The sequence below is a fragment of the Acanthaster planci genome, linkage group LG01, assembly GCF_054643075.1.
Source record: "Acanthaster planci isolate LZ-2023a linkage group LG01, COTS_SCS, whole genome shotgun sequence".
NCBI classification, from domain to species: domain Eukaryota; kingdom Metazoa; phylum Echinodermata; class Asteroidea; order Valvatida; family Acanthasteridae; genus Acanthaster; species Acanthaster planci.
The window spans coordinates 6,982,418-7,004,117 of NC_141777.1; the positions used below are offsets into that span (position 1 = coordinate 6,982,418).

A 21,700-nucleotide genomic window follows, 5' to 3' on the forward strand; every position below is an offset into this window, starting at 1 on the left:
CGATACATTTTCAAGAATTCAACATGCACTGGAAGCTGAAAAGTTACTCTTTGAACTCATTCAAGCTGAAATGTGGACTTTGGACGACTTCTTCATTGTTACAGACCTCCTCTGTATTTATAACGACTATCGTCACTCCATGCATAATCTAACACTTATCTATATAAAATTCTGATAAGGAACCACCAGTAGACTGTTCCACTTCAAACTACAAAAGGTTTGACGAAAGACGCTCACGTGTCATTTATTACCCGAGCTTAATTTAATGGTACCTCCCTTACACCATGGTTACTTCATACGCTAAAAATAGGTATTGTGCACCATCACGAGGTGCTTCAAAGCACAGTCGGTCATGCGCAAAAAGCACACGATATGTATTCTCTTTTAGTCCAAGTTACCACTTTTGTATCGAAGTTGTCACTTGAAATTATTCTTTTATAGTTTACAAACACGATGATATGGGCTTGGATACTTACCATTACATAGAAATTATTCTTCCGCCTCCTTCTGACATTCATATTCCATGACATAATGTCACGAGTGTGACCTTGCTTTTCCATAAATATTTTTTAGAGATCTTTTCCTTCCTTGCCACGATCGAGTAAATGGAAACAGGGACACAACTGAAAAATTTATCTTGCATTGTTACATTTTTCATTTAGCTGTCCTGTGTCTGTCCTGTGTGCCGAACGATTCGAAATTTTTGTAGCACCCCCCCATCACACTTGACAGTTATAACTGTACATGGTTCACACCCTGCAGTAAATTGTAAAAACCGAGATTCTCTTCATAACTGGGCCCCTTCTCAAGTTCCCATACAGTACTAACTGAATGACGACAGATTAATTACAATAAGTATTTGTCTCGCTAAGTTACAGTCATGGGTTTTACCTGCAAGTTGTTTGCAAATTCACATACATGGCCGGCCGTCGGTACAAAGGTAAGACAATTTCATTAAATATGGGCCTACTACAAGATACTAAATAACAGAACTTCCTCAATACAAGGCATGAGTGCATTTTGAGGCAAATACTGTCATATTTGAGTGAAATACTGTCATATGGAAAAGCTGCAGCCAGAAAATAGTAAGCACTTTAACGATTCATAAAGATGGAAATAATCCTGCCCCTTCAGTAAATCTGTTTCTTGCCTCATCTAATTTATAGCAGAACATAATGGCATAATGACTCAAAAATGCTCAAATTATACCGGATAATTTGTTATTTCCCCCATGCAGCTTCACACAGGTTGTACAAATATTGTTTTTTGCTGAAGCAAAGAAAGAGAGGGCCTATAAACACTTGAAAGAGTGGTTTTCGCTTCATGGTACCTGAATTCCAAAAGTTAATGTCCAAACTGAGCACCTACCTGTAATAGGCCATATACATGACTAATGTGTGACCCAGAAAAAAATCCTAGTGGGCCTAAAGTAGGCCTTTAGGACCGACAGAATTGGGACGATGCTGTCAACCTATACGTGAATCAGTTAACCTACTTATGAGACTGGTGTCTTCCAGCTTTCATGTTGCCAGCCTTATAGGCTCTAAAATATCTGTTGTATTATGTATTTGATGTTGACATTTTTATTCTGTCCATATTCTCAGTCTATTCAGTTTACTGAACTTTTTTTTGCTGATGAAATGTAACATGACGTCATTAATAAGTCGGAGAACAACGTTCGTCTGCATGTAGTAACTTGCCTTCTTTAACATGGAGTCCAGGGCCTAATATACATGTACCTGTACTGTCAACTACAAAATGGAATATGATGATCTTTTTTAGACAATATTTGTCAGCTTGTCCTAATCTTTTCGAGCAATTAAATCAAATGAAGCCGTGTTTATGTGTAAAGACATTGTACAGGGAGATTCGAGTTGAATGTTAAAGCCTACCTCACCACTGAAAATAGTGAATGATGTCGTAGTTAGACGACGGTGAAATGTATCCATAGCAAGAATTAACTGCAGACTATATTCAACAGGTCACTTTTTCATACAGCCTAGCAGACCTGGGAACATACCTGGGACCCGGCATTCACGGCCAGTAGCGCGTAAAACTTTGATATTGCCAAATCGAGTTTGGCAAAAGCGCTGAAGCTGTTTACCAAGTGCGATAGAAAAAATCCATTGTTCAGTCGCATGAAAAGATTAGCCAGTGACGTAAATGGGGCACCTGGAATGTACGTTACTCAAACAGACCATTACCTCCGAGAGAATGGAACAACGACGACGTAAAAGGTCCCTTTATCTGAAACAATTAAACCCACTGGGTTGTACGATGACGTCTCATAAAACGTCACAAGGACGCTCAAGAATGCCGAGAAACTGTCTCAACTTAAAGTTAGCAATTGGGGAACAATTTCTATCGCAGAACCATGTATGAAAGAAATCCTGGTTGACATTGTTCAACTCTTCAGACTATATTCCTGAAAAGTGAAGGACACTTTAATTTAACTCATTTTACTCTATAACTTTACTCTAAAGTACATGTATATTTTCATAAGATTTAAGAAGTTCTTGACCAACTTTTGTACAAAAGAATCGTCTTGCAGGGAACTCGACAAGCTGCTACTTTAAGTGTGTAAATTATAAAGTAAACGAACCATTATGGTTTATATATGTAGTGCTCGTATTCGAACAATCAATTGGCTGTTTTTTGGCTCTTAATAAGTAAGTAAAAGATATAGACTTGCGCTTCTTGAATGTTGCGGCTTCACATTGAATCGGCTTTGAATCTATTGAATCGGCTTTGAATCGGCTTTTATTTTCCAGTCCAAAACTAAAATGACGCTCCATGTGGGGTACTCGTATCTCTTTTTGCAAATTTGTAAAAAAGCCCAAAATTCTGACTGTATTTGAAATCAAATCAATTTCAATCAATGAACAATTGCTTGTAACGTTCCGGTTACTCTGAAAAGAAATAAGAAATTATAGAAAAAGGCATGGCTGTCAAAAACTACATCATATAAAAGTCAACGTTTTATTCGTTTCTTTCTGATAATTTTTTATAAATACCTGTTTACCTCAAGCTGATACTCCACTCAACGGAAAGTACAGCCCTGACGTTAAAGTTGACCTAGTCACACGTACTTGACAGAAAATGAATTGTCAAGCCGGTCATTTTTCGGCGACAAAGTTGGGAACCATGCCGGTGCGACAGCTGTGAGATTATGCAGCCACATTTTACTACCTTTTAAAGTCATAAACTGTGGTACAACCTACTTATTAAACGCATTACTGTAAGTACTAGAGTGGGCTTTTTTTTCTTTAGATGAATTTGCCTGTCAAGATAATTTTTCATTTCAAATTTAAATTTCTTCCACAATAAATCAAAGGAGTGAAAATGTTTGTGAAAACTGAGGATGTATTATGCACAAACTAGATATTATTGCGTTCGTCATTTATGATCCTCTCACAAACTGAAAATTTCTTCTTGGTAGTGGCCCCGTCTTTTTGTGTGAACTTAGGAACGAATCAATGTCTACACCTTGCAAAGAAATACAACGGTTGCTGGAAAACAAACAAAAGATACCCCTAAAAACAAGCATTAAGGGACGGATGTCTCTCGACTGCCGAGGTAAAGTGATCGAAGTTATCTAATTATAAATCCTTACTGACATAGATGCGGAAGGAATTAAACAATGTTATGTAATTCCAGGCATTGCACGTTGCATATCGACAATACAGTCTTGCTTCATTGCTTTTACTTTCGATGTTTTCAGGAAGGGTTCGTAGTGATTTGCCACAAAGTAAACAACTTCAGAAGTTTCAGCGTTAAAAAATGAAACATGACTCATCAATTCTTTGAACAAAAAATTGAAAACGATTCTGAAATTTGACCTTCAAAATAATATCGTGATCGAGCCAATAACTAAGCACGCATTCGCATAATGTAAACTCAACATAAAGTCAACACAGGCTCAGCAATAAGAAAATATTTTTACAATAGGAATTGCTATACTTTCTACAAATTTTAAATCATCTTTCCATCAGGAAAGGAGGCATTTGGTAGTATATGATTTTAGGTACACTTGTTCCAGTGAGGTATTTCCCCCTTTCTATTGCTTTAAAACGGTCCTTGCAGAATGGCAAATTGAGTGCGACGCAGAAGTATAAAAATCCACACAGCAGCTTTCCAAAAATATAATTATATAATAATATAAGTTATGATATTTTGGTGTATCCAATTATAAATAATGAATAAAAAGCCTTCTCACACGTATCCTCTTAAACTAAAGGTGTGTATACCATCAGTGCTGCAAGTCAATCGCAATTGAGTTCATCGCAGGCCATTGATCCGCTGACATCTGGACATTTAAAACTAACTGCTGACATTACAAGGGAAAGATCCTAAAAAGAACCAAATCTAAGAAGGAAATTTGCATCATTCCTAAACCATGTGACCATGACAATTATTATGTCATAATAAGACTTTTACGACCTTGACAGTTATTGAGTAAACGACGTCAGTGGATTTGTTATTTTTTCCTATTTGTGTTTCATTTGTTTTTCTCGTATTCCTTCCGGATGGACACGGAAGTGATATGTCAGAGCATATAACGGAGAACACAAGAAACAATAGTATTGGGGATTTTCTTGGCTGAAACGGAACACCAGCCACTGTTTTTGCTCAGATAACTATGAAAGGGATCATGTGGTTTTCAGGCGTGTGAGTAAAATGCCATTATGCGTGTTTTTATTGACAACAGTTTAAATCACAATCATATACTGACAAAACGTAACGTCAGCTCCTCTCCATATAAATGTAAATACTGTAAGAATACTTAAATGAATAAAGTAAAACAACATGAGACACATGTCGATTTTAAATTTACTCAATAATTCAGAGCAAAAGAGAGAACTGGATCAAACTAAAAAATCGCAATGCACTTGAATACCAATATACTGGTATAATAATTATTGTTGGGTCTTTCATGTTTGAATTTGCCAAGCCCTCTTTTGAGGAATTAGAAAATATAGCATGTTGCGAGTTGGAAAAGAAGAACTAAGACTCTGAGTACAAATTGGTATATTTATAAAAGAGGATATATATACTGTAATTTGTGATTATTTTAAAAATTGAGTTGATATAATTCGATTGGCATCGACCTTTGCCTTCAAATCAACGTTTATTGTATGATTGTTTTGTATACTTGAAAGTGAAAATGAATCAGAGTGCGAGGTACGATATTCAACCAGGTGAGTGTACATGTACATTATACGCTACTTCCGTATTTTACATAGCAGTTGTTCTTTTGGCTGAAGCGAAATTTAGTCAGAGTACAAAAATATCATTCTGACAGTGCAGCGCGTCAATTCTTAACATAAAAGGAGCTGGAGGTTTGGATAAATGTTGTCACATCAAAAACAAGGGGAGAGAAACAAAGCGAACTATATATGCCAAGTAAAGCAATAAATTGGATGACTGGTTAGTTGCCTTTGCTGTACAAGACTTACTTCAAGTTAGACGACAATAACTGGTCACGGAACCTGCTACACTGTAAAGCAAGGTAGGTTTGGAAGCTGAAAGATTAAATATTTCACCAAGAATACATGTGCGATATGAAAATAATATGTGTAAAGCCTAAACGACTTGCGTGTGTGTACCTCGTCGACAATACTCAGTCCACAAGTTCCGTATTAACAAATTATACAGCAACACTATAGATGAGTATATTAAGGCACGGGACCAAGCATAATTGAACCACAGAACACTAATCACTTAGCGAGATCTGAAATCCTGGTATCCAGTGTGTGGAATGGCGTATTAAGTAAAACTCATCGAGGTATGTGTGGTATGCGAAGAATTTCACATGGTATTTCCGCGGAATCTCCTTGACTAAACAAAGGACTGCTACCAAGACAATGACAATCGATCACGACGCTGCTGGCGTTGGGCTATCGGTATTTTTCTCTTGAGTTCTTGGACGAGCACGGATTGAGCATGGGCGTTACTGCAACACGCCCTTGCCTTTTGGCGTATAGATCATGCGTAATAGCTTACACGTGTCTGCGTAGCTCAGTAATCAAATCCATCTTACAAAAGGCGCGGGTACGCAGCGGCCGGTTGCTAAGTACAAATACAAAATTCATGTACATGTACATATACACGAATGTATGTACACTTCGGTCCATTGTTTCGGGTGCATGGCATCGTGGAAGTATAAATAGGAGTGAAGCTGAGTCATAACTGAGGGATATCCCAAGACTTGCGGTTATTCTTGTCACAATTAGCTTTTATTGTGACGATGCTCACAATGATGGAATGTATCCTACAGTATATCAGCCACATCCCCTCAGCCAAATATGTTGAAGGTGTAGAGTGTTTGTCCACGCCCTAAATTGTATTACCAGAGGAAACCATGAAAAATTCCAGACTATATATACGAACAATAGTATTTACAGCGTGGGATGTACCAGCGGCATTGACCGAATGGAATGTGACAAAGACATATTATTTGCGTTATCATTCATTTATAACCTTCCACAGTAAGCTTAGAAAACACATTCCTGTTTATATGTGACTAATCTTATTTGTCTTATCTATTGCAACTATTAAAGAAAGTCATTTGTTTATTGTAAAATTTATTGTGCAAAAACCGAACAATTTGCGCTGATAAAAATATGAGCCTGGTAACGTATGTTTCTGGTTCTATGCTAAATTCCATGTTTCTCAGCTCCGTGAAATTGGCCAAAGGATGACATAAAAAATAAATTAAAAATCGTCAAATACTAATGAAGTTAAATGGGAAAACTCTGTAATGATTTCATTCAAATATTCATAAGTTTCGCGTAAATTTGGAAAACAGTCTGCAAGTCGAAACTGAGACGTAATCAGTCGATTTAAAGACGGCGATTAACAAAATAAAAAGTAGAACCAACCTCCACCGAAAAGGAATCTATGTAGTGCATGAAATATAATAGTGGCAATTTTCCTTAGTAACAGCAATGTTTATTAAAATACACATACAGGCAACCAATTATTAACATTCTTGATAACATAAAAATGGTTCACACGAAACGTACGCGGAGAAATGAATGTTTATAAAAGTTATAGAAATTGTCCATGTCATGCAGGGCTTATTAAACAGTTACAAGAACGTTTAAATGCAATATTTACAAACCAAGTGCAGTCAATAACAGTGCAGAATATTTTTCTTTTATTAGAAAGTCTTTTATAAGTGGAGCATGATTAATACATCTCAATCTGGAAAATCTGAACAACGGGCTTGAAGAGCGAGTTGTCCTGTCGCTGGCCATCTAAGAGTGCCACTCTTAACCGACACTGATGAAGCATGGTCGTGCAGGCATATATGCACCACCACAGCATAATTTATTCCATTAAGCAATCGGCTAAGAAACTACTTTAGGCGGTCGATGTAACTCTACTGAGAATTCTAAATTTAGTGCCTTACACAAGGAGCATATATACAGCGTCTTGTTATTCGAGGGTGAATTATGATAATTCAGGTCACAACGCAAACTCGCTGTGCAAGATTACTAACTGAATAATTGAATAAATTAAATTAAATCTCAACATTTCTACAATTTATTCCGTATGGATATTTTGATGAAGTAGTAGTAGTATTAAAATCCTGTAATATCCTGTTTTGGGTACAATTTTCCAAAATGAATTTGACAGATTTTTTCCAATAGACCAAGATTAATAAAAAAAATTTTTTTAGGATCGATAAATAACTAAGGTGAAAAGGAACAACTACTTTTTGAGTCTACTTATTGAAACCACATGGGTGGTCCCCCCATGCCCTAATTAAGGGCACCTCACTACAGATCAAAATTATTACGCATATGTACACATGTACATATACATATACCTGTACAGTACATTGTAGATGTAATGTATTTGTACATGTACATGTGTACATATTGTGAACGTATTATACATGTACAATGTACATGTATAATACGTTCACAATATGTACATGTACATGTCATGTACATGTACATTGTGTACAGTACATGTACAGAACGTGTATAATAGGCTACATATACATGTACACGTACATGTACAGTACATGTCATGCATATGTACATGTACAGTGTACAGTGCAGTACGCGCACATTTCGTGTTGCTAGCAACCAGTTATAGTAAACAGTGATAGTGATTGGATAACCGGTTTGACGTCAGAGGATTCGCCCTATGCACGCAGAATTAAATGAATGGTGAATAGCTTATGACGCACGGCCGGGTTATTTATTTATGTAAATAAAAGACTGTCGCTTAGCAACATGAATATGCAACAGATATGAATATTTATAATCTTCTGGAAAGGTCCAGAAAATTAGCTCCGGCAATCGCGCCACAGAATTTAGGTTGATTTTCTTGTAGGATATCAAGAATTTGTGGTTTATTGATCCTTGTAGAATTTGAGACATTTATTAGTGCTCTTGCAGATGGAAAAGCTGTACAAAAAATGCGAAAGCCAAAAGGGAACTTCTATGACGCGCACGATCTCGCCATTCCACACGTTAACGCTTCTGGCAAACGAACATGAATATTAATATCATAGTAGGTTACATCACACTCCGAAAATAGAACGGAACGTGAGTGTACGTGTGAATGCAAGCGCAAGCCCATGCAGATCTGCGGAGCTGAATGTATATAATACGATGAGATTCTGGGACAACCCCAATAGCATCAGTTGTGACTCATCATAGTGGAAGCCCTGACAAACGAGCCTTTCCCGAACGAACATACGAACTCTTCCGAAGCTCACCGAATCTAAAAGACACTAAAGACATTGTTATTCATCCTACAGAATATAGAGCCTCAACGGAAGTGCGGAATATTTAGAGACTTGTGCGCCCAAGAGAGAGCTAGATTTTTTCGTTGTAGCCAACTGCTTGGCATGTACCCCAACGTTACGTTGCCATCCAAAGAAGGCGTGACGAACCTCATGAAGAACCTGAACGACGTGCTGACCACCATGTCTACTGGAGCCATTCCAGCAGATGGGGAGGTATGTAACACTTTAAATTTTTGTCTCTTGCTTGAGCAGTTAAGTGTGATTCAGTCTTTCCAGGGACTTCTTTGTGGTGAAAGGTCTGAAGTGGCGTGCATCATCGTTCTTTATATAGCTGATGACTAGTTTTTCAAGTCTACATGTATGCCCTTCTTAGAGTACCTCAACCCGGGTCGTCGACCTATCCAGTACAGATAGATTTCTGAAGAAGAAAGGACTTTGGGGGATCTGGCGTGCGTAGTGCGTGACATCCCGTCCTCTTGCCAGAAAAGCAAATTTGTCATGTGACCTTTTTTGCGCAACTCGTGGCAAAGATCCCACTGAGGTTTAGTCAAAGTCATGCGGGTAAACTTCTCTTCCGGCATGTCCGGGCGGATGGGTGCTCCTCCCCGTTCAGGATTAGGTTAATTTGTAGTACCGGACGAAGAAGGTGGGGCTTACACTCAACTACTGCGAATGTTAGTAACTTAACTCGCTGCATTTACAAACACTTGCATTCTGGACTTCACCGAGTTGATTTTGATAAAAGAGACAACCACGAGAGTTCATAATAAGTCACTTGTAAAGTTGCGGTCAAGTTGATTGACTGGCCAGGAATTTCACTTGTTGGCAAGTTTCACTTTTTGTTTCAATACTTCATTGTCCTGGCGATTGGCCGTGGCGATCGATTATGTATCCAACAACGGCCAAACTTGTAAAGGTTGAAGCGGTAAGTTGATACTCTACTCTGCCTACGTGTATGATCAAAATGTATTTCCATACATTTTGTGAACTTCACAAAGTTATACAGCTCTTGGTTGTCTAATATTAAAAGGAAATCATAAATAATATATTGATAATTCTTGCACGTTTTCTTTCTCTCTATACAACCTGTATCAGGATTACACTGCGTCTGAGGACATCATGGACATCTCAAGTTATGCTCCCCCTATGACAACTTCTCACCCGATGAGCACACACCAAAGTGCTATCCCTACCTCTGTCATCACCCCAACCTCTCTGACTAGTGGCTGGTTGCCCCATCTCAACAACAACATCCACGGCGGTAACTTTGTGCCACCCTCGGTGTCTTCAAGTTCCCATGGTTCTATAACCGCCAGACACCAAGGATCACGAGCCGTCCACCATGGTCGAGTCAGATCTAGTGACCTGGAACTATTGAGGATGTCCCCATCAACATCAAGAAGGAGAATCAGAGATGAAGATGTAAGTACTTAAAAAACATTCCAAACAGAATCTAAAATGTAAATTCCTGTATTACAATCCATTTTATCGTGATTATTAATACATTAGTAATCCTCATGTTTGATACAGACTTTCAAATGCATAGAAAATATAATAAAAATCTGGCTCGAATGTAAGTTCATAGCAGATTTGTATCTTCGATCTTGGTCGGCTTCCTACTCGGTTATAGGGGATTTCATTCTTTGGGGAGTCATAACCCATGGTCAACCTTTGTAACAAGTGGAATCGCTCAAATCACTTCCCGGAAGTTGGCGAAAGTTTTCCCTGAATCTCATTATAGACCGGAAGTTGCTTTTGTTCAGGGGCACTTAACAAGAAACGAATTAGGAAGCAGCTTTTTGCGTGGGTGTTAGTTCGTTGGATCTGAAGCTGACCCGGAATTCATAACTGACACATTTTGGACGTTATCCCTTGCCTGAGGTCCTGCCGATTTTGCAATGTCATTCACCGCTTTTTCCAGGAAACACTAATTTGTTTGACGGTTCTCCTTTAGCCTCATTGAATGCAAATGATATTTCTCACTGCGTTTTAATTCTCCCAAAGACTGTATGGGAAACCCTTTTCAAGAAATCTACTTTTGAAAGGAAGTTGCAAGTTTTCTGAAAGATGAATCATCGTTACATGATGGGTAACTTTGTTGAGGATTATGAGCCCATTGCCTCACCTTAAACAGTTCGGGATGGGGAGGATTTAGTTTGTCAAGAACATGTAATGACTTTAATTTGTGCGGAAATGCTCTATCAAGCTGGTGACTACTTGGCTGGAATGGAAATCCATCCAGTCACGAACTTGGAAGAGACATCACGGTTCAATCATTTCTTTTGGGAAACGAGAGACAGCACAGCCTGAATACGTGCGATAGCTTTGTACTAAAATGCTTGTTTTGTTGATGTCCAGTGCCAGAACAGAAGGGCCTTGTGAAAGATTTGACCTATCTTGGTCAACAGCCCTAAGCTGCTTACCCAGCTCTATTGTTAGATTATGCAGATTGGTGTTTGCACTATGTGGTGAGGGTCGATCAGATCGAAGCATATGGAAAAAAAACGCCTTCACCCTTTATTGCCTCTACTCCGGCATTGTTTGAACCAGGGCCATTAGTAAAAGCTTGTGCTGGTAGGGCTCATGAAACTCACATTCGCACGTCGACAAGGTTTGGAAGAAAACAACATAACACCCGGTTGCCTTCGAGCATCCACGACTGAATTGTCGCAGTTGTGTATACATTTTCTAAATTACTGCAGTCATTATGCTGCGTAGCACAAGGTCATTCGTCCAAGGCTCGCTTGTTATGCATGGGTATTATTGACACAGCAGTCGCGTGTGCATGCACATGTACAGTACATGTACATTGTACATGTACAGCATCTATACGCATAATACAACAGTACAGTAAAAGCATGACCTACAGTACAATGCGTGCTGTTGCATACCAGAGCAACCTGGACATGCGGCCATCTTGGATTTCTTCATGTACATGTATAATAACCGTGATGATGCACTGTAATAATAGTGGGTCAAGGAGAACCCGTTTATTACACCTCCGAAATTATTGGTGTTCACAGATACATTGTAGGCTTTTGAGACACCATAATCTGCTAAGTAGGTGGGGCTATTAAAAGGAAATATACAAAATAATAATACAAAAAATGGCCTAAAACTTTAATTTGTAAGAGCTTGTGTTCGAAACCCCAAATGACCTGTAATTAAGCTGTTCAAACATGAATTTTCAAAATAAAATGGATTGTGATACTTAATATCTTGGCTGCAAACCAGAGCCCTTTTTTTGTATTGTGCCTTGCCCGATTTCCTTGACTGCATAGTTAATGAACCTCTTTCCTTTGTCCTGTTTTCTGCTCTTAGTTGCCGCCCGAGGAAAGAGACAAAAGGCGCATCCGTCGTGAAAGGAACAAGCTTGCAGCCGCCAAGTGTCGCCAGAGGCGGGTAGACCACACCAACTCTCTCATTGGGGTAAGCTGAATTTACCACCAGAATCTTTCAACTGTAAATGTACTTGTACATGTAAGGGCCTATACGTCAAATTTATTGGATATAATTGCTGTATCGAAAAGTGAAATCATCCCATGTTTCAGTGTTCTTAATGCCTAATACATAGTTTACATAAAATCTGTTTAAGACAGGTAAAGAAAAATTAGTGAATGGAAACAAGTCAAATGGTTTTAATTGATTTAAACAGCAGAGTTTGGCGAAAACGTTCGGCTACCTGCATTTTGCCTTTTCTGTTTTTTTTATTTATCAGCACTTAAAGTCCATCAGTGATGAAATGTATCTTTCAAGTAAGATTCTAAAAGGACAGAAATTTGGAATGTTTGTTATTCAAAAAAGTACCAGTTTTATTTGTCATCAGAAACAAAAAGATTCATAATCAACCAGCAGTGTTTATGATGTACAATGTGTATTCTTAATTTTTCTCTCTTTCTTTTTTTACAGGAAACTGAAGATTGGGAAGAGAAGAATGCCACCCTGGAGCAGGAAATTTCTAAGCTGCATCAGCAAAAGGAACAACTTGAGTTTATTCTGGAGGCACACAAGGCAATGTGTCGGCAGAACAAAGCCAACAAACAGACAGCCACAACCTCCACGGCTACCTCCACCAGCAGCCTGGAAACCCCCACTACTGAAGTGGTCACGCCCACCAGCGTCTTTAATTACACCGTGGGAACTACGGTTCACAATGGCGACGCGAGCGACAACATCTTGAGTTGTGGAAGGGAGGCTATCAAATCAGAGAGCAGCAACAGTGATATGTCCAGTCCGGAAGCCAATAGGACACTGATTCAGCTTTGAAACGGAGACTGGGAGAAGAACAAAAAACTGATGATGTAAAAAGTGTCCAGCTGGCAACAAGAGATGCTCTGTCTGTCTGCTAACAACCCTATCCAAGATCCTATCCAACTCTAGAACCTTTAACAGCCACTATGTATTCAATTAAACTGACTTCAAAAATATTGCCTGCTCAAACAAGAATGTTTTCCAACATTTACGTAAACCTAATGTTATTCATAACCTGATTATTAATAATGATTATGGATGAAATGAAGTACACCGAGAAATTTTGTCATTCACCCGCCATCTTGATTTTTCCCTACTAACGAGTAATGAGGCAACCGTAGCCTACTGCATGCTATTTGCCATTCTGACCTAAGGGAATAAAAACGTTTACAGATGGCGGCCTTGCAAAATTTATCAGGTGTTTTCAAACTTGCGGTTTGAAGATATTCAGTAGTGTATCATGTATTTGAATGAGATCAGAGCTAAATTAAAGTCTCGGCAATCCATTCCAACATCCTACGTTATTAATGTAGTCTCTTAAGCGACTGAAACAATGTGTAATAATTTAAAGTGCAATAATATTTTTTGCTGATATCACTGATATCAATAGCATATCTGAAGCTGTTCTCTTCAATAGCATAGTAAAAAAATGATAAATGCCAATCATGCCAATTATTAAATTATGATTTTTAATATAATTATTTCAAATAAGGGCCTTTCATTAAATAATTCGTCGATAATTTAAGATTGCATGAATTCGCAAAAGGTTTGTACCCAATGTTCACTTCAGCTTTGTGTGATGTGACCACTTTTGAGTTGTGTTAAGATGAATCTCCTAAAGGTGTCTAGCATCTCGGCTTCCGCCCACGCGTTACAGTGTAGACTTAGAATGAGGGCCTTGCTCGGAAAGAGTGAGTCAGTGTTTTATTACTCATCGCAAAAAGTTTGAGAGTAGTTCCCGTTTTTCTTATCCCTGGGAATAGTGATCTAATACCTCGCTAATTAATTTGACCTTTCAGAGATTTTGTTGAGTCATCGATGGATGGCTGTTCATTTACCGATGGGCGAGTCTACATTTTCTCATAACCTTTTGGAAGAGTATGAGTCAAATTTTTGTATTTGTATAAAACGCAGCATTACAAGTTGCATGAGATTTTTTTTCTTTCAAAGAAAAAGATATGCATTGATGCCATCATTTCGAAAGTGTTTTAGCGAATGATGATCAGAGAAGACTGAAATAAACACCAGCGTATTTGCCTTATTTTTTAAATGTAAATCGTCGGTGGCTTGTCGAAAGCCGGAGGGTGAAGTACGTGTTATCGTATAATGTAGGCCCATTGCCATTTAAGGTAATTTTTTCCATTTTTGTGAAAAATTAAACATTTCAATTTTCTAAACATTTGAACACTGCCAACGTAATTGTTTTCATGTAACGTACATGTACATGTTAACGTTTGCTATAATTGTTATGTTTGCGTCACGTTATAGCTTTACAGTTTTTGTTTATAAATTATTTTTACACATAACGACAAACGAAACAGCATCTGTGCGATGGAACACTGCTCCGTCAAAGATATTTATTTATTTATTTTGTAAATAACCATATAGGTGAAACATGCACAGTAACATTCGATACAGTAACCATGGATTGTGTTGGAATTCTTTGCATTGGTATCAGTTTCATTTGTCTTTTGAACGTAGTGTCTGGTAGCCTCGATTGTTGTGTGAACTGTGACGTGGTTAATATATTGGAATTTCCGGAAATAAAATGTGTACAACTGTTGACAAGTAGCGCGTGATCATAATGTCTTTGTGTAAATGTGTCAATTGAGACTATGCGTCGTTTGAGTTTTTTACCCTTTTTATCACTGCCAACAAATTATGTTTTAAAATTACTGACATCGAACATGTACAAATGTATAGTTTGTGGCATGTTAGAAAAAGTTATTGTGCTTTGTGTATTGTAGCAGTTATTTCATTAACGCACCAAGATTTCAAAGAGTGTGTGCCAAGAGGCATAAGGTCTCACGAATTTTAGTGGACACAATTGTGTAATAAAACACTGCCAATCTGTGCAGAGATTGTGTGTATCCATGCAATGTGTAACTGAATTCTTCATTGTTCATTGTTTGATGCCTTCATCCAGATTTCTTAGAATCGTAGGATAACTGGCTTACTGGTCGCGTACGCTGAAATATGATACGCGCAATTCTTTCTCCATGATGTAAGTTTTAAGTTTAATTGTGAAACTGAACAATATTTATTATAAAACCTCACGTGACAAACTACCTTACATACCCAAAGTTATTGCAATTGTCATGCCCAAAAGTAGTGAATGACGTAGTTTTTCTCACAGCAAAAGTGATTATTTTGGTTTGTGAAATTGTGATTAACCCTGGTGGCATTTATGTGGCTTTTTCATGGACAATACTGGAACAAGAGAACTGTTTAACTTGTATGAAAGCATGGAAGATTTTCAAACTGACCTAATCAGTAATACTAAGATCATTATTTTGGTTAAAATAATTTGAAAGCTTTAACCGCTACCGGGGGTTTGAAACTACATGTGCAGTTATGGCTTCTGCGTTTTTATACGTTTATTCATTATTTGTTCTTCTCAAGTGATACACCTTTGTGGAATGCACAGAAATCATTGGAGGTTGATTTTTATTTTCTTTTTAGATTTTCTTTTCCCACGACGTCCCATTTTAAACAATAACGCAATTGGGCGGATCTCCGCTGCCGAGTATTCCATGTCAAGAGTAATAAGTGAGTGGGTGTTTCTCATGGAGTGAAATCAACTGTGCGATGGCGGCCCACAGCGTGACGCGAACCCACTTGATCTCCCAATCCGCTGGGCGTGCGCGGGTGGCTGCGGATGTACAGTATGTGTGGCCTTGGCATGAACTGCACCTGTCCCCCACTTCCCGGGAAAGCGGGGGCGATAATTTTATCAGCGAACAATGGGTGCTCATTATGCCCATGTCCTAATTTGCAATGAATTGCCAAGATCTTTGTTAGTTGTAACTTTTCTTACCATGGGGTGTTGCCGCAAACAAAGAACTCTGGAATCTAGATAGTTCCCCCATCTTTTTGCAAAGCAGGTGTAGCCTAAAAATTTTGTAAAAAGTAAAAAAAAACTAAAATAAGCTGAAAAGCTGAATTATCACACTTCTGTCAGCAAAGCCACAAATTTGTGAAAGTACAAGAGAAGATTCCCATGAAGATCGCTACTTAAATGTATCCAGAAAATTAGTTATTGTTATCTTACGTTAAAAATGTTTGACACACTGTCAAGAAGTGAGATGAGCAAGACCGCGCTGCCCAGCTAAAAGCACTCCTTTGTTAATATATGTCTAAAGAACTTCAAAAAATACAAAAGTACTGTAAAATGAAATATTTAATATTGTATATTGACACGATTAATAATGACAAAATAAGTACAAAATGTTTACCAGGAAAATGCAACTAAAGTAAAGTTATTGTTGTAACATATAGTAAAAAATGATTAAATCAGAATATTATGTTACAAACTATTGAATCGATGGCCTCCGAGTTCTGACACAGATAGAAGGAAAACAAACTTCAGAATTTAACAAAATATGAACAAATACTACGATGACCAAAATATAAAAGTCAAATTTCTTCCCCTACACACCTAAAACTCAGTGCGGTGAACGACAATCCCCAGAGTTAGGACCCCCTGGAAACTCAAGTAAAACAGCCAAAAACATAAATGAGCTTTTATACACATTAAAGGCATTTGGATGACATGCTCTTGCAGATTATTCCAGTCATCATTTCGCTGAAAAAGTACTTTTATCAGTCAGTAAGTGAGCAATCTATGATGATTTCGCCCAATTCGTGATGCTGTAAAATTTAAATTATATCTAATTTAAAGAACCATTTCTATCAGAAGTTCACGCTCTGCGTGATTGGTCGTTTCTGCATGAAATCTGAAACTTTGCTTCTGTGCTTTTGTTTGGAAACAATCTTTCACAACAGTAGGCCTAAACAGAAAATGCGATTGGCTAATGGCGGAATTCGGAAAATCATGCACTAAGATCGATCAGTCGCGCAAATGTATGTCGAGCGATCGCGCAGATCGAGCGTTCGCACTCAACAAGGAGACTCATGAAAGTGGTCCAAAAATGGTGCATTGAACGCGAGTTTTTAGGCTGCATGTCGACCAAATGGAATTCCATATCTGCCGTCGTGCGTCGCCCGTCGTCCGTCGCCTTTTGCTTTTTGTTGTGTCCCAATTCTGCCATTTACCAGTTCCAAACATGCCATTTTCCGTCGCCCGTCGTGCGTCGTCCGTCGCCCGTCGTGCGTCGCCCATGAAATGGGTTGCATAGGACCTGCAAAAGCCGGGGTTTAACAAAATTTACAATGTCATGATTCCATTCACTTCTAAGGATCTTTTCCCAATAAGGCAAGTACAAGTCCCACCTGCAATACTAGTCCCATAATTAATGCCAATAATGCTAGACTACCCCCTGCCCCTTGATAAGAAAATGTCACCTTTCTGAGAATTCAACCAAGTGTGTTTTTTGGGAAAAGCATTTTCATCAAAAATGTTCAGGCCAACTTAGGGCCTATCCACAGTCTCATTCTAATTTGCATACTGTAAAAATGTGCCGACTTGTTTTCATCCAATTCTAGAAAGAAATCTGCCAACCGATACAGATATTTCATTTTGTCCTCTCAATTTCACCTTGAAATACAGAAATACTAGACAGTGCTGTGGATAACAAACTGTTTATTAAATGTATTGTTAGGGGGCAATTACCACTTGGTTTAAGTTTCAGAAAATGTGACGTGTTGGTTTTTTGGGGTGTGTATGCCAGGGTGGATAGACCAATGAGAACAGGTTGTTTAGCACATCAGCATTATGGGGCTAACAAGTAACGTTACAGTTTAAAAGACTGCTGTGAGCCTACCTGCAACTCAAGTCATGTCTAATTTGGAGTATACGGCAGATTTCATCATAGTTATACCCGCCCTCAAAATAATGTTGAATCGGTTCGTCTCTTATGAAAACTATTAAGGCATCAAACCTTGTAAAAAATTTATTATTTACATTCCATTCTGTGGGATATCGTGCAGGGACAGACAGAAATATTACATTGGTCTAGGCCATAGACCTAAAGTCAGGCCGTTAAATTAACGAGTAAAGTTATACGTCTACAGTAACTAAGTTATCGAGAAAAACAATCTACCCTAAAAAAAAAGTCTATTTTGTTAATTTATTTATGTAACAAAAATTGCATTATTTCATATACACGTTACTTAACCTATGTCAGGATATTATTTCTTCTTTCAAGTGGAGTTCGGCGGAACTGCAAAAACGAATACATCTTCTAGTTCTATTGCTAAAATGAGAGTCAGACATGGTGGATCGATCGAACAAAGACATGTACATGTGAAACGATCAAGGGTCAAAGTTAAAAATACCACTGCACAATCGTAAAAAAAAACACGGGCGGCGGGCGACACACGACGGGCGACACACGACGGGCGACGCACGACGGGCGACGCACGACGGGCGACGGCAGATATAGAATTCCATAGGACCATGATGGAAAAAGCTCTGTTGAAAAGGAACTCTTTTTTTGTCTGTCTGCAAAAACATTCATGACCCAGTTAATGTTTGAGTCACCAATTCCATAAGTGATATTTTTCACATAAAAGTTCATCACGTGGGCCTGCTAGCAAAATTTAAGATTTTGAAGACGTTTTGTCCAGCAGTGTCCAAGGTGCTGTTCCATGCAGTCGTGAATGGCATCAATTATTTCACAACCGTGCATGCTGAGTTCCGTCCCCCCCCCGAAAAAAAGCATTGTGGGATAGGTTGCTAATACGTTTCTTAGTACAACTCTTGAAAGGCTTTTACTCATGCAAGTGACATATGATGAGCCTTCCCTCCTTCACCAAGATGTACCATCCTCTAGGAGGCACTAATCTATATCGTTTTGTGACCAGGGTACACCGGGGGAACATTTTCGGGGGTGGGTGTTATACGATCAAAACCCCAGTAATCCCCACTCCACAACCCTCACATGTGAGGGTCGTACTCCTGATCGAAAATTGGGGGGGGGGGGCTCACTGTCCCCGTGCCCCTCCCCCTGCTTCCCTTGCTAGTGTGAAGGGAGGTGTAAGGTATTCCACTTCGTTCTCAAACGTTATGGGAGAAATCTACTATGCATGATCGTGGCTCCCATATACATCGATGTCTCGAGAGATTTCCAGAAGCCAAGCTTTGGTTTGAAGCCACCGCAGCGTACAGTGTCCCCCCCCCCTTTCCAAATAGTTTTCTAAAAGTGTTTCGCATCACAGTATCACACGGCACCTCGAAATCTTGGATTTTTCAAAAGATACAGGGTCAAGAGTTTTGAAATGATTTTGTCCCTACGCCTGATGATTCGCTAACCTCAACCGCCGCAAGAGGACGCTACCACGAACTAACGCCAAGGGTTAAGGGTGCACCACTACAAATAAATTCCCATAGACAGCAGTGATAAATCCCCATACTTCACAAACACTTTAAAAATACTCACAACTCTCACAGGTGTTCAGGCTGCACAGAAAAATGATGTTCCACATGTCCTCTTTCATTTTCCTTTCAATTTTTGGGGGGTTGACCAATGAATTTTTGAGAAATTTTCACCAGAAGCAGACCACCCCTAAAATGCAGAAAATGTCCCTGTCCAGAAAAGTAGCCATTTTGAAAAACCCTCCCTCAGCAAAATGGCTCAAATAGTGCCACTTTCATAACCGATTGCATCCAAATTGCTCAGAATTGGAAGCCCCGAGTCCGGCCCAGAGGTCCAGTCTCATATTTCTTGAATTCCTCAGTTCCATGGCTCTCAGGACCCTCTAATATAGAATATTTTGAGTCTATAACTTTTATTAATGAGCTCGGCGGACATATTTCTGGCCTAATTACCAGGGTGCACCCTTTAGTGCAGTTCCCTTGTCGCCGAGCGCCCGAGCGGCTGGGTTATGGGAAGGGCTGACGGCCTTGCACAGATTTAAGAGAATTATGGGGTCACAGATAACGACGCGCAGAGCACTGTGGGTATATTTTTCCTCCTCATTGCTAAAAAAAAAAATTCTCACTACACTTTATTACTTCACCCAAAATTGATCAAGATAACCAATGATTTGAAATATATCGCCAAAAGACACGTGATCGGAAAGAATGAATCAGCAAAGAATAAGAAAAGAAAATCTGACAGTGGTACTCTCTACTCATTTAAAAAGAATGGCAATCATTCTGCAAAATAAAAATTATAAAACTGGAAAGACCAGTCCCCCCTCTTTAAATAGACCCATCCTCGGTTTTAAATTAAAAAGGTACAAAAAACGTAAATAGTTAATTTAAGACGAAAATGTGAAGTAATTGAAAAAATAAACTGATGCTGAGCCAACAGAAGACAAATAAAGAAAGAAACAGGTATTTATCAAACCAACCGCAAACATTCACTAATAATGTGGTCAATAAGAGTGTAATGTATACAGAAATTTACTGCTGTAGTGCAGTGTGCCCTCTAATTGGTGATCAATGGTGAGTTCGGGCACCTGCGCCTGCCATGTGTTCTTGACAGGTTTCTTGTTCTCTTCACGCTCGGACAGGAGGAACACGACCTAAGAACAATTCTCGGAACAGGATCAAAAACCACCTCGTCAGATTTTTACAGAAACAGAGAAAGCTCGTAAGATTTTGATTTTTTAACAGCCGCAAAAATAGCAACATGGCTTACAAAGCTGGAGACAATGGGAAGTTCCGCAAAATTAGCATCAAAATATTCTATAGCACAGATATGATTGTTCCTTTTTAAAAAGAAAAGAATTCATCCCACTAGTAGAGCCAAAAAGTTGACCCATATGTCGTGGTTCCGGAACCCTTGGATGGGAAAACTAACTCGCAAAGATTTTAGAATTAGTATCTTTTTTCGTGCAGTTATTTCTCGAAAAATCCGACTCGGAAATAGGGCTTTGGAAAATATTTACCAGTAAATCAATTTATAGAAACTGAAAAGTTACCTTACCTGAACGATAAACACCCTGCCAAAAAGTAACCTATCACTTCCGAAAATCTAAAATACACGAAGAACAGACCAATGCGGCGGTACGGTCTCGTACTCAGATGAATATATTACGGTTTGAAATTTTATGGAAGTGTAAAAGCCGAAGGTAAAAGCCGAAATAGAAACAGATCAAAATAATTTATACACTTAATTAAATCATAAGGTAATAAACTTAAAGCGATAATCTCTTGAAAGATTCTAATATTTTATCTAACCTTTGCTGACAAGAACTGCGTCATATCAACTCAACGGAATCCGGAAGCCATCTACTGTAGGTAAGTAAATCTATGCAACATTGTACAATCTTGTTTTCACGAAAGCACAGGGAGGTGAAAACAAACGTGCGTGAACAAGGAGATCCAGGTTCATCTATCTCCGGGTGACTTTTATTCGAAATAAGAAGCTAACGTTGTGAACTGAAGATTGATTTCTCGAATCTCTGGCCCAAACGTTCTTAGTTGCAATTTTTTTTAAGTGTTAGCAAAGTGTAAATTACAGCTTGTTAATTGTGAATATACAGGAACTCGTTTTATTGAAGACACTGGGACGACCTGAAGAGGTTCTGCAGTTTATAAATGGCGTCCTCAAC

At 38.6% G+C, this 21,700-nt stretch overlaps 1 protein-coding gene across 2 annotated transcripts; it reads left to right on the forward strand.

Annotated features, from left to right (window-relative positions):
• Positions 1 to 8,628: 8,628 nt before the first annotated feature.
• On the forward strand, positions 8,629 to 14,806 carry LOC110987047 (uncharacterized). 2 transcript variants are annotated; one of them, XM_022249460.2, is made up of 4 exons: positions 8,629 to 8,980; positions 9,863 to 10,189; positions 12,089 to 12,196; positions 12,677 to 14,806. In XM_022249460.2, exons 1-4 carry the CDS (start codon positions 8,870 to 8,872, stop codon positions 13,031 to 13,033), a joined length of 903 nt encoding a protein of 300 aa, XP_022105152.1. In that variant the 5' UTR covers positions 8,629 to 8,869; the 3' UTR covers positions 13,034 to 14,806. The 2 variants fall into 2 exon arrangements, with proteins under 2 accessions (XP_022105152.1, XP_022105161.1); XM_022249469.2 differs by lacking the exon at positions 8,629 to 8,980 and adding an exon at positions 9,070 to 9,692.
• Positions 14,807 to 21,700: the final 6,894 nt, after the last annotated feature.